We start from the raw sequence: 14,111 nt of genomic DNA, 5'->3' as shown, positions 1-14,111 counted from the left end.
AAACAATCTGGAAAAAGGGGTAAACAGTGAGGTGGCAAAATTTGCAAATGACACAAAACTACTCAAGATAGTTAAGTCCCAGGTAGACTGCGAAGAGCTACAAAAGGATCTCACAAAACTGGGTGACTGAGCAACAAAATGGCAGATGAAATTTAATGTTTATAAATGCAAAGTAATGCACATTGGAAAACATAATCCTAACTATACATATACAATGATGGGGTCTAAATTAGCTGTTATCACTCAAGAAAGATCTTGGCGTCATTGTGGATAGTTCTCGGAAATCATTCACTTAGTGTGCAGCAGCAGTCAAAAAAGCGAACAGAATGTTGGGAATCATCAAAAAAGGGATAGATAATAAGACAGAAAATATCATATTGCCTCTATATAAATCCATGGTACACCCACACCTTGAATACTGCATGCAGATGTGGTCGCCTCATCTCACAAAAGATATATTGGAATTGGAAAAGGTTCAGAAAAGGGCAACAAAAATGATTGGTGGGGTATAGAACGATTTCCATATGAGGAGAGATTAATAAGACTAGGACTTTTCCGCTTGGAAAAGAGGCAACTAAGGGGGGATATGATAGAGGTCTATAAAATCATGAGTGGTATAGAGAAAGTAAATAAGGAAGTGTTATTTAATCCTCATAATACAAGAACAAGGGGCCACCAAATGAAATTAATAGGTAGCAGGTTTAAAACAAACACAAGGAAGTATTTTTTCATGCAATGTAATGTCAACCTCTGAAACTCCTTGCCAAAGGGTGTTGTGAAGGCCAATACTATAACAGGGTTCAAAAGGGAGCTAGATAGATTCATGTCAGATAGGGCCATCAATAACTATTAGCCAGGATGGGCAGGAATGGTGTCCCTAGCCTCAGTTTGCCAGAAGCTGGGATTGGGTGACAGGGCGTGGATCACTTGATGATAACCTGTCTGTTCATCCCCTTTGGGGCACCTACCATTGGCCACTGTCAGAGGACAGGATACTGGGCTTGATGGACCTTTGGTCTGTCCCAGTATGGCCGTTCTTATGTTCTTACACAGGGGTCGGCAACCTTTCAGAAGTGGTGTGCTGAGTCTTAAATCGGAGTGACTAAATTAAGGTTTCGTGTGCCAGTAATACATTTTAACGTTTTTAGAAGGTCTCTTTCTATAAGTCTATAGTATATAATTAAACTATTGTTGTATGTAAAGTAAATAAAGTTTTTTAAATGTTTAAGAAGCTTCATTTAAAATTAAATTAAAATACAGAGCCCCCCGGACTGGTGGCCAGAACCCAGGCAGTGTGAGTGCCACTGAAAATCAGCTCGCGTGCTGCCTTCGGCACGCGTGCCATAGGTTGCCTATCCCTGTTCTTACATGTAAAGTATGATAATCAGCCGCCAACATTCATTAACAAATCCTCTAACAAACTTCTTGTGATACAGATTTTATATTTATTACTAATTATCCTAAATTCCATGTGTTTCATTTTTTTTGAGGGGGGGAAGGGAGCACAGGGAAAGGAGAGAAGGGGAGAGAAGGCCAGACTGTATCTCACCTCTATACTCATGATTCAGAAGCTTTAAAGAAGCAGCCTTCTGATTCTGTCCACCTATACACTTAACCACCATCTCTAAGCAATTCAGTGTTTTAAAATGAACTCTTTGCTGCTAAGAAATGCCAGATTGGCTGGCTTGGAGGCCAAAAGACTTTTTCTGTGGCTACAACACAGCAGAGGTAGCAAAGTGCAGTCTGTCTCCCATGCCCTCTCATTGTACCTCCTTCCTGAACCTGAAAGATCTCCAGGAATTTAAGTGTACTTGAGTTTTCCTATGTAGTTCGGGGTCTATTCAGTTTTGTTTTTGGCTAAGACAAACAGCCAATTAGTGCAATTTGTAGTCTGTGATGTAGACACCTGTCCACTAGGTACTAGACAGATCAATTAATTTCAAAGACTGAACAGTTATTAGATTCTAACAACTGTCACTAATAACCTGGATGTACAGCTACCCAGTCCCTATAACAATTCACTTTTTACATTATACCCTCGTTATTTCTCATCCCCTTTGGATTATGGGCCATTTATTTTGATCCTATATACTTCTGCAAGTCTCCTCCTTTCTAGACACCAAGAAATAAAGAAAGAAGGGGTTGTCTACCTGTACAATGCTGTAGCGAAGACACCACTATATCGATGGAAGAGCTTCTCCTGTCAGTGTAGTTGTAGTTTCTACACCTGGGGTTAGGTCGGTATAACTATGTCGCTCGGGGAGTGTGCATTTTTCACACCCTGAGCACCGTAGTTGTACTGATGTAAGTTTGTAGTGTAGGCCTTAGACTGTTTAGATCTCCTCCCTGCATTTAAGCAAACCTTTATCAAGCATAGCTTACTCTGCTCCTGTGTGGTGTGGTTAGACAGTGGCTGTTCTACAAGGCCAAGTACATCACCTTCCCACTGCTCCCAGACCATAGCCATCCAGAGCTGTATCCCACAGCATGCTCTCCTCCTAGCTCATTAGCACAATCCCACTCTTCTCTCAGCCCAAATCTCCCTTTCCCACTTTGAGTTTGTTTACTTTTATTACAGTGATGCCTGCAAAAATAATATTGACATGTTTAACTGAACATTTAACTTTTTACACCATCTCTTTGCTTACAAAAGTAAAAGTTTACTTCTTAGTGCAGCAAAACCAATATAACTATAGAAGAGTAAGTTGGGTTTTAGTTTGCATCTACCCATTATCAACAAAATGGTCAGCTAAGTTCTGACTGACGATTTATTTAGTGATGATGATTAAGGCTTCGTGTTTGTCACAGAGGGCACAGATTCTGTGACTTTCCGTGACCTCCGTGACTTCTGTAGTGGCCAGTGCACCTGGCCTGGGGGTCACCTGAGCAGCTCGGGCAGTCTCTTGGCCAGGCGCATTGGCCACTGCTGGGGGAGTCTCAGTCTCCGTCCCCCCACAGCAGGAGTTTGGGTGTGGTGAGGCTCAGGGCCAGGGCCTGTTTTTTTGCTGAAGGTCTCAGTTGAAAGGCCCACAAATATCAATTGAGAGCTTTCTCAGACCCGGGCTTTGAAAGGGCAGGGATGTTGAATCCCCCTTCTCCCCCCCCCCAACTCTTTGATTAGTATTAAGCGTTAACAAAAGAAAACAAAAATCAAAGTCTTTTGAGAATTGAATAAAAACATTCTTGTCAGGTTTCACTGCCTTGGTATCTGTTCTATAACAGAGCTTGCTGCTCAGTCACCCATAGGACTGGTCTTCCAAGAAATACAGGGTAGCGTATAAATCCTTGAACTTTTAGGTTTTTTTTTTTTTTTTTTTTTTTAAATCTTTACAGGCCTTTTTTCTGATTTGAAGCACAACGGAGGGTCACAACTCAATTCCTTCTCCCTCCCCCCCCCCCCCCCCCCCCAAGGTATGTCACCTCCGGCCAACTTTAGACATTTTTCATAGGCTGGGGATGAGCAAAATTGGAGGTGAAGTTCTACCCTGGCCTGTTGGTATTTCAAATAGCACTGAAAGGTCTAGCTTCATACACGTTTTCACAAAAATAATGTAATTTGTTGAATTATACTTGAGGCAAAAGTCTGAGTAAGAGTCATCAGCATCTTCTTCTGGTATTAAGATGTATGTTAGTGCTGTACTGTTAGAGTTATTCAACAATTTCTTGGAAATTACTATAGCATGAAGTCACTACAACCCTTCCTTTCTTTATGGCTAGACTGGAGGTCGGGGAAAGAGGGGATTGTAACACTGTACCTCCAAGTAGCACTGTGGAACCCCCATATTCACCACTGTCAGATCATTATGATATGTTTTGTACAAAGTATACCTTCTGAGGTATCATTTTAAGTCTTGATCACTTGAACATTAATATTCTGTTGATTGTATGTACTACCACTGTATGTGAATTTATGAAGTATTGCTATACATATTGCTGAAATGTTGTGAGGTTGGGAGATACCCACAGCAAGCCTTTCAGTTGTAACAAAGGAGAGCCAGAAAGACCTTGGCAGCCCATCAAAAAGAATCCAGTATCCCAGAGGTTACTCAGAGAAGGGACATACGCAGGGCTGGATTAATGCAGAGGCTTTAGGGGCTGTAATCCAGGGCCCCAGGCTAAGGGGAGCCCCAGCGCAGCAGGGCTCAGGCAGTCTGCCTGCATGCCGTGGCCCCATGCCACTCCTGGAAGTGGCCAGCTGCTGGCACGTTTCTGTGGCCCTGGCGGGTTCCAAGCACTACCCCCACCCCCATCCCCGCAGCTCCCATTGGCCGGGATCTGGCCAACGTAAACTGCGGGGGTGGTGCTTGTGGGCAGCACACAGAGACACGCTGTCCCCCTCCCCCCAGGAGCACGCAGAGACGTGCCAGCAGCCAGCTGCTTCCAGGAGTGGCGTGGGGCCACGGCATGCAGCCTGCCTGAGCCCTGCTGCGCCACCAGCCGGGAGCCGCCTGTGGTAAGCACCTCCTGGACGGAGCCTGTACCTCGCACCCCCTCCTCCACCCAAACTCCCTCCCAGACAGAAACTAACATAACAGCTGTTCTAAGGTAAGTAGTTGGCTGTTTTGAATTAACTATAATCTACATGTTTTAAGACTGAAATGTAACCACAGAACATCTTTACGTTAATTAAAAGGCAAGTTTAGTATAGCATTAATAGCCTCGATGCCATAATTGTGATCATTTTGTTTTAAATTAGGAAAAAGACTTGTATATAGGGGCCCCACAAAATTTAATAGCCCCGGGCCCACAGGAGAGTTAATCTGGCTCTGCTCATATGCCATGGGGGTGGACTAACCCATGTCACAGCAAGGATCTTTCTAGCAGCTAGAAGAAAGTATAAAAGAGTGACAGTGACATAATCACTTGGTCTCTCTTCCCCTCGACCCCATCTCAACACCTCGAAGATCATTTGGAAGGAAGTCTAGTCTGAGTATTAAGGAACTGTAAAGTGCCTGTAACATCTGTTAGGATTCAAATTTTGCTTAGTCTGCTAAAATCAGAATTTAGATTGCATTTCTATTTTTATTTCTTAGGTAACCAACTTTAATCTCTATGTCTGCTACTTATAAACACTTCAAATCTATCTGTAGTTAATAAATCTGTTTTGTATTTTACCTAAAACAGTGTGCTTTTGGTTGAAGTGTTTTGGGAATCTCAGCTCAAATTACAATGGCTGGTGCAGGTCCACTTTCCTATGAAGAAGTGGTGAACTAAGTAATGAGTGTACATTGGTCAGGCTTTTGAGCAGTGAAAGACTGTTCAGTTCTGGGATGGGGCTAGAGCTGGGGGGAAATTGGCTGAAGCCTCTCTACTGATGGTTCATGAGTGGCTGGGAGATCATTCATATAACTCAGTTGGGTGTGTCCCTGCTGTGGATGGCTATGTAAGTGCAGTACCTGCCAGAGGTTTGTAGCGTGTCACAGCATCACAGTGTGATAGGGACACCCCAGGTTGTTGGGTTTGGAGGGCTCAGAGGTCCCACAGTCCAGGTTACACCCCGGGGACTCCGTGACAGGAAAAACCCAACACTATTTCTGTTTTAACATAGAGCTAATATACGAAAGAGGTCAAAAACCACTTTGTCACAGCAACTATTTTGTGAAGTAGTCACACAATTTTCTGCACAAAAAAAAGCAGTAGTTCAGTATTTCAGTTGGCTTTGATAACTGGTGAAAGGACCTACACTTACAATCTCATCTCAGACATGTACAGCCATCCACTTGAAACGGCAAATAAACTTTTAAAGTAACTTTATTCCTATATAAAATCCTTAAAAACCATACTCCCTTTTCACAATTGATTTGTTGACACCCTCAATAACTGAGAAACAAGTCTCAATATCTAGCTAGTGCAGTTTACAAACAAAACAAAAAAATATCCTCACACAACTCACCCAGATTAATCAAATCACAATCTGAGGGAAAATGTCTGCATTGACTAATTTAAAAGTTATAGGTTATAAAACAAAGTAACTTTTTAAAGTAATACCTATGTAATGGCATGGGTCTGACGAAGTGGGTATTCACCCACGAAAGCTTATGCTCTAATACACCTGTTAGTCTTAAAGGTGCCACAGGACTCTCTGTTGCTTTTTACAGATCCAGACTAACACGGCTACCCCTCTGATACTTGAAATGTAAAGTCAGTTACACAGTAATGGTCTGTTCTATTAAGGGGAGCTAAATTTAAATCTAGTAAGATTAAATACTTCCTCTTACCTTTTCTTCTCTAAACTTACTGAGCTGTCCTTGGTTTTTGAAAATTCATATGTGCAACATTACCTCTGCCCACATGCTCCTACGCATTTCAATAAGGACATTCATTACACTGATGAAAATATAAAATAAAAGGTACACATTTTTAACTAAGGCTACAGGTAAGGTGCAACTGAATAATGAATAGTACATTTCAATTTAATTACAATCTTATTGGAGGAACAATATAACGTATCTGAGACGTGTCAAGTGTTGTATGTTATAAAGTGTAGTATTTCAATACAATCTTGTGTGATCGCTGCCTGTTGAAACAAAACTACGTATTATTACTTTTGATTAAGCTCAGTATATTAGTTCAGCACAGCAGCAATTTAACAAGCCAATTTATTATTTACAGAGCACCAATAGTCTACCCATGAAAAAAAATGGATGTCCATGTTGATGTTATACTTTTCAATTCATCACAAGTCAAATTCCAGACAACTGGGATACTACAGCTCAATGTTCTGTTATGAGCCATGGAGAAAGATTTTCAATGGAAGGTTAAATAAAATCATCCCTTCCCATCTGTTCTTTGACAAATTAGGGCTCAAAAAGTGTCCTTGGAAATGTTTGCACATAGACATATACGTCAGTCAAATCATTTTCAGTTGCAGCAATGCATCAAGATTTTATTCAAATGCTCCAAGGCAGTGTTTTTTTAAAAAGGGTATTTGTCAGCATAAAAAACAAAAACTGACTAAAAGATTTTCCAAAAGGAGCAGTTCATACTGTGGAAAACTAGGTAAATATGAAGTTGCTGTCAGAAACTTTGTTATTTGTGTGAGAGAGAGAGATCACTTATCAATTCAGCTTCATCCTCCAATAAAATTATAATCTTGTGTGTGATAGCTTGGTAAATTTCAGGAATGGTCTGTATAGTATGTCATTAATTTAGTATTCTGATTATATTGCAGGGTCAAGTGAGAACGTACTGCAAGATTTGAAAAGAAATATAGTAATACCAGTCAAGAGCAACCACTCATCGGAGTTAGTAAAAGTGGCCTCTTCTAAGAGATGGTCTCTCTTCAAAGGTTTTTACATTAGAGCATGGTGGTTTTCTGTGGATTCTGCAAGTAGTCACTCGTGACAGGTGATCTCTGTTCAGAGGTTGTCTCTAAGGCAAAAAATTATTTGCAAAAAATTATTAAAGAAAACATAGAAAAGAAAAATCCACTGAGTTGAATTCAGGTGCTCTTCCTGTAATTGAGGGTAGTATTGTATCTATCTGTGCTTACTATCCTTGGTATGCACATGTGCATGTAGAATGACATAAGCAGGGAGCAGAAAAAAAAAAGAGAACATCAAATGAATAAACAAGGGGGAAAGAGAAAAACTGAGAATATTCATCCTCTTAGAAAAATGTCAGTCAGACCCAAGAACCTTATGTAGAGTAGGAAAGCTACCTGTTGCCACCAATGGGTGTCAGCAACAGGTTGAGCTACACTGGTGCTGAACCTGGTTTAACTGATAGGGCTGATTAAGATGTACCAAGGTTTCTGAAACAGTGTTCAATATAGTTTGTCCTGGTCTACGATCATAATTAGACTGGGTTCAGCACCAGCCAAACCGTAACAAGTAATTTTTTCTAACAGTCCCTAAGTCTAGGAAGACCAGCCATAGAAAGATTACACCTTAGACAGAAAACAAAATTTTCCACACTGCATTTAGTTAAGAAAAATTCTCTAGAGTGGATTCCCAGTCAGCTCATTCCTAAAGACTCAATGAGATTTAGGATTTAACAACCTCATTAAAACACTGAAAAATCTAACTTTAAATACAGTTGTCTGAATTACTAGTCCATACAGAAGATACCAATAAATGAAATAGCAATGATGGTATTGTTTCTCAAAGCTTCATTGGTTCATAATTCACCTGAACAGGTTAACAGACTGTCCCTGGACTCTTGCAGTGACATATTTGTAAGGAGGAGATACGCAGAGGATGGGATAAGCATTCTGTGTTAACTGCCCAAGTTACGTGTTGCTTCACATGAACAAATTGAGGTCTTTAACACTAGAGAACCTTGCTTTCTATTTGAACTAACCAACCATCGGGATCCAAGTGTTCTGTAAAACTCCACCTCCATTCATACGGCACCAGCTGCTACTTGTATTTATTAACATAGTAAATGCGCCTGGCTTGATCATTTGCCTAGAGTAACAACTATGAACGGTCCCAGCTGACAGCGTATGCGGTGCTGGGGGCCGTTTCAGAGGGTTGGTACAGCTAATCCCCAGCGCCGGAGCTACTCTCCATTGTTCAGTTCGGGTTTTAACTCTCACGTGACACAACTTCATGCTAGCGATTGAAGGCAACGTGTGTAACCGGACCTGTCTGCCAGCCCGGGCTGCGGGGCGTTACCGGGGCTCCCCGGCCAACCCGCCACTTGCTGAGCGTCCCCTCCCCAAGCCCATCGAGCCCGCTGCTTCGCTCCCGCTCCGGTCACGTCGGCGACTCGCTCGCTGCTGGGGACCTAGCGAGGGGCTCGTATTCCCCGAGCCCAGCAGGTCCCGGGCACAGCCCACGCGGGGCAGGGGAGAAGAGACCCCGGCGCGCACTCACTGGAACAAGCCCACCCCGGACAAGAGGAGACCCGGTGCCGGACCGCTGCGGCGCCCCGGCTCACGGCCCAACCCGGCTCTCCGCTGGCCGAAGGGGCACCGGGAGCAGGCGGAGTTGGCCCAGACAGCGCGTCCCGCCGAGCGCCGGGCACCTTCGGGGGACGGTTGTCGTCACACCTCCCAACTGGGCGCGAGGCACCCTGCGAGGGGGGAGGGGCAGAGAGCGGCGCGCGACGAGCGCCGGGACCCCAAGCGCTGACAGGCAACAGGGCGGAGGCCCCAGCTGGCCCCGCGCGGGAGGAGAGCGGGGCGCTGTTCCCCCCGCCCGGCCGCTCACCGCGTTCTTCTTCTGCACCATCTTGTCCATCTTCTTGGCGATGCGGATGATCTCGTCTTCTGTGCTCATGGCTGCTGAGGCCCGAGCGGGGCGCGGGCTGGGCCTGCGGGACACACAATAGAGACGAGAGGGGACCGGCCGCGGACGCAGCCGCTCAGGGCCCTCAGTGCAGCAATGGAGCCAGGCCGCCGGATAACAAATGAACCCAGCAGCCCGAGCGGCGGCGCCGGCGCCAGGCAGCGCTCATCAAGCACCAGCCACGGGAGACAGACCTCACTGAGGCAGCCCGAGAGCATCCACCCGCGCGGGGGGGGAGCTGGGGTAGGCGGGGTTAGCGGCGCGGGCCCTGCCCCCACGGGCGGGAGGTGCCCGGGACTCCGGAAGCAGCGAGCTGGGGCTGGGACTGCCGCCGGCTCGCTAGGTGCGTCCGCCGGGCGGCGCCGCGCGCAGAGGCCCGCGCTACACCGCGGCAGCTCCGCACCCCGCTCCTCAGGGCGGTGGGGAGCCAGTTCCCCCGCCCCTGCGGTGCGCTAATTGCTGGGCCCGGACAGGTGCGGGAGCTGCAGTCTCCAGACCGTGGTTCCCTGACGGCTCGTCACACCGACCGCTTGTAAGGACGAGCAGCTGCTCCGCGTCTCTCCCTGAAGCGCTGTTACTGCCTGGAGGGGAAGGAGGCTCCCCACAAGCCCCACGCCGCCTTGCTTCTTGATTGGTCGGGAACAGGATTCCCAACAAGCCACTTTCTGCTCCCCTTGTTGGTTTCACTTCACTGAGGGCATCCCTACAGTACAAACTTAAGTCTAGCTACAGCCACAGCAGTCATTGCGGTCGTGTCCACACTACCCTCCTTCTGTCCCTGGTGCCCGTCCTTGCTAGGAGTGCTTTCACTACTTAAAAAGGGTAGTGTGGAGAGAGGCGAGCCTGGGCAGCAGCCTGGCTCGGAGGGGGGAGCTGGGAGCAGCAGGGCTCTAGCTGGAGCCCCCAGTCACCTCAGGGTGACACCAGAGCTGGGCGCCTGTTTGTTTGTTTTTGTCAATTTCATGGCTCCCTGCTGGAGCCATGAAATTCACAAGAATGGCAGCCAACAGCTGATGTAAGTAACCCTTAATGTATACATGGACACTGCCTTGCCCTAACTACAGCAGCGTAAACCCTATGCCTCTCGTGGAGGTGGAGTTATTTTGTCATTTTGGTGGTGTAGTAGGGCACTTACATCAGTGGGAGCAAGGCTATGGTGTAGACACTGACATAATTAGGTTGATGTAAGCTGCCTTACATTGACCTAATTCTGCAGTATTGACCAAACCTGCGACTGGAGCTTGTGTCCACACTAGTCTGGAAATTGCCAACCTTAGCTCTTGTGTAGACTGGCCACACGGTGTTTTAATTCTCCTCTTGTCCATAGCTGCACAGAGGCCTGCTCTACACTACAAAGTTAGGTCAACTCAAGGCATCTTACGTCAACCTAGTTGTACATGTACACTTAAATTGGTCTCCCACCCATGTAAGTGCCCCCTTACTCCAACATAGTAACACCATCTCCCCAAGCAGCATAAAGCCACAATCAACGTACTTAGGTGGATGCAATGCAAGCATAGACACTGTGTTATTTATTTTGACCCTAACTGTCCTCTACAGCTGTCCCACAGTGCCTCTCATGAACTGCTCTGGTCATCAATGTGAATTCCATTGCTCAGGGGTCATGGAGACCAGAATTACCCCTGCCTCTTTAAAGCCCCACAAATTTTTGAAACTCCTTTTTTCCTGATTGCCCAGCTTGGCAAGCACACCTAGCAGCTCTCCATTGTTGAGTGCAACTGCCCAGCTGATTATGCTGGCTACACGCTCTAGCCACACTCGTGTCTGGAGTAGACATGCGATATTGGATTTTCTGGGCCTGTGGGGAGAGGAGGCTATGAAGGCACAGCTCCAAATCAACAACATCTATGAGCGGATTGTTCAGCAGATGCAGGAAAAGGGGTACAACAGGGACTAGCAGCAATGTCGCTAAGGAGCTGCAGCAGGCATACCAGAAGGCCAGGGAGGACAACAAATGGATGTGATACCAAGCCACAGACCTGCCACATTTACTACGTGTGTCATGCTGCGTGCTGTACTCAGCAGAGACATCACTCCCAACCCTCACAGCAGCATGGATACCTTCAAGGAGCCGGAGTCACAGACGCCTGCTGTGAACAGGGAGAAGGAGGAGAACGGGAGACAGGTGACCAGGGGATCCTGGTTTTTGACCCCAGGGGGGTCCAGGGGATCCAGGACCTGTTTTTGACCCCACTGCAGTCTAGCCAGTTCACCAGTCAAGCCCAATGTAAGGGAAGAGTAAATATATAGATAGCTAGATTTTCAGCTACAGAGATGGCATTCCCAAAGTAGCAGGATACATCTTTTGACCTTTCATTTTGCTAGAAAAGGTAGTGGTACAATCAAGAGAGGTAGAGTTGCTATCTGCTTCTCATTCCCTTGTAGGTTTCGGCAGGGGGTGGCCACGCGGAGCAGTTTGTTTACATACACAGGGCACAGGATGCCCTTGAATCCTCCTGAGAGGTCTCAATGAAACGTTCATAGAGGTACTCTGCAATCCTCTGCCAAAAGTTTGTAGGGGAGGCTGCCTTATTTCTTCCTCCGTGGTAAGATGCTTTCCCACACCATTCAGCAATAAGTTCAGCAGGCACCACTGCAGTACACAGACTAACAGCATACAGGTCTGTGCTCTCTCTGCCTTTATTACCCTCAGGTGTGAGATAAATCACCACTACCTGTGGCAAACAGTGCCAATTTTCAGTCCCATTTCCCTTTACTATTAGAATCATGCAACTGAGCAATTCCCCTCTCATTTCCCCAACTCCAGGCAGGCCACAGACACTGGCTGGAGCTGTGACTGAAACAGTGCACAAACAATCCCAAGAAGAAGTGAGAATGTAGTGCTTAAAACTTTAGGGGAGCAAGAAGAATGAGATCAGCATCTTAAGTTTTGCTTTCTTTAGTGTATACACTGACAATGGTACCTCTGTGTTTTATCTTCAGCAGCTGCCATTGCAGCATGTAAGGTCTCCCCCTTCACACCCACAGAACACCCGAGTCAGATGAGGAGAAAGAAGAGGACTTGGGATGACAAGTTCAGTGAGATCTTCAAAGCCAGTGCAACATTGAACCATGAGCACAGGGCCTGCAGGATGAACATTGCAGGCAGCTTGGAGAAGCAAAGAGTGGAGAGGAGAAAGAAAGGCTCAGGAGTCCCAGCGGGAAAAGCAGAGGGAGGTGCACCAAGACATAATGGGGCTTCTCAGGCAGCAAACACAAATGCGATAGATCCTTGGCTTGCTTCCTTCTGCAGCCCATTGAGAACTCAATATCGGGACCTCCCTACATCCCCCACACACACACATTTTGTGGGGCATCAGAGATTGTTGCATTACCCCTAACCCTCCACCCCAGGGGAAATTAAAGACAAACAGAGCTTCAGATACACCAACCGTGGCTCCCACAGGTTGGTGTATGTATAGCTGAAATAAATATGAATGTTTTCCCTGTTGTAATTTCTGTTTTCTTAATAAAATTTGCTAAATTAAGTTTTTAATATCTGTTTTCAAATTGTCCCCTTTTTTGCACTGATTTTGTTGCAGAATAAAGTTCTATTATTTGGAACATAATTCATCTTTGTTAGGTCACAACATACGCAGTGGGATACCTATCCCTGGGGCATAGCACTACGCTGATACAAGCACTCCTGGTGAGTGCACGCACCACTGATGCAAGGAGCCAAATATTCACGCACACAAGCAATGTACTGAGACGTAACTTGAGTTGACATAAGTTTGTAGTGTAGACATGGCCTAAGACAGGTGAAATGATACATTGGTTCAAATGACAGCAGCTAGGCTACAGTGGGGATACTGCTTGTGCAGTTACAGGAATAGGAAATAGTTTTGAGGCTGTGCCTATAGTTGACTTTGTTTTTCCACCAGTGGTAGCAAAGGTGGGAATTTTTAAGAAAAACAGTCGAGTGGCCTGTCTGAGAAAGGGGCCAGATTTTGAAAAGTAAGCAAGCATGGCTGAGGCTTACACCATGTTTGCTTCAGAGTAACAGCCGTGTTAGTCTGTATCCGCAAAAAGAAGAACAGGAGTACTTGTGGCACCTTAGAGACTAACAAATTTATTAGAGCATAAGTTTTCGTGGACTACAGCCCACTTCTTCGGATGCATCCGAAGAAGTGGGCTGTAGTCCACGAAAACTTATGCTCTAATAAATTTGTTAGTCTCTAAGGTGCCACAAGTACTCCTGTTCTTCTTTTTACCATGTTTGCTGAAACCCTTTAAAACATTGTTTTGGACTGATTCAGGTTTAACTCAACTTTGAATGTGGATGGGGCCAAACCTTTTGGGAAACTATGACCTAGTCTAGGTAGAAACCACTTGCTGTCTTAATGAGCTGTGTCTGTTCTAGACTTATTACTTAAAATGGCTCATTTTTACCCCCCACTGCAGTTCCACCAGCAGCAGCTCTAGTGTAGACAGACTGCTGGCAGCTGCTGCCATTTTCCCAACCAGCATTAGATGAGACAGTTAAAATGTTGGCAGCCAGTCTATGCCGGGGCTACCAATGCAGCACTAGTGAGAAACAAAAAATAAAACTAGTATAAACTAGTTGGTAAAACTTTTGTTGTTCAGGAGGGTGTTTTTTGAAGTGCAGTGTAGACAAACTTCCTGACTTAGCAGATCCAAATTTCGCTGATAGGAGAAGACTTACTAAGGATCAAGTAGGGTAAAATTCCCTACTTTGGCTGGGCTTGGTACAGCATGTCTGGGTGTCATTTAATAGCCTGTAGAAGGTTAGACTAGATCAGGGGTGGCCAACCTGAGCCAGAGGGGGAGGAGCCAGGGCATGGCAGGCTCAGGGTGGGAAGGGGTGTAGTGGGGGCAGGGTCTGTGGCAGAGCCA

The 14,111-nt window shown here is 45.8% G+C and overlaps 1 protein-coding gene and 1 long non-coding RNA gene across 4 annotated transcripts in view; one reads left to right on the top strand and one right to left on the bottom strand.

Annotated features, from left to right (window-relative positions):
• Window positions 1-9,360, bottom strand: part of TCEA1 (transcription elongation factor A1) — a 45,540-nt gene extending 36,180 nt beyond the window's left edge. Inside the window, exons 1-2 of one of the 3 annotated variants that reach the window (XM_054018338.1) lie at window positions 9,156-9,222; window positions 7,220-7,371 (exon numbers count right to left, since the gene is read on the bottom strand). Coding sequence is in view for 1 of the 3 variants with exons in the window: in XM_054018336.1 (XP_053874311.1) it covers window positions 9,156-9,224 (69 nt within the window). In the remaining 2 variants the exon portion in view is untranslated. Of the gene's footprint in view, window positions 1-6,218; window positions 6,302-7,219; window positions 7,372-9,155 lie in introns of those variants that run through there. The other 2 variants (XM_054018336.1, XM_054018337.1) reach the window with 2 other exon arrangements.
• Window positions 9,361-9,649: 289 nt separating this feature from the next.
• LOC128831682 (uncharacterized) lies at window positions 9,650-12,750 on the top strand. Its single transcript, XR_008443841.1, has 2 exons — window positions 9,650-11,379; window positions 12,198-12,750. It is a non-coding gene; the product is annotated as an uncharacterized LOC128831682 (long non-coding RNA).
• The last annotated feature ends 1,361 nt before the right edge of the window (window positions 12,751-14,111 follow it).

Source organism: Malaclemys terrapin, chromosome 2 (genome assembly GCF_027887155.1).
Source record: "Malaclemys terrapin pileata isolate rMalTer1 chromosome 2, rMalTer1.hap1, whole genome shotgun sequence".
Classification (NCBI taxonomy): domain Eukaryota; kingdom Metazoa; phylum Chordata; order Testudines; family Emydidae; genus Malaclemys; species Malaclemys terrapin.
Note: the sequence above shows the minus strand (reverse complement) of the source record. Positions and strands in the feature narration are given on the sequence as shown.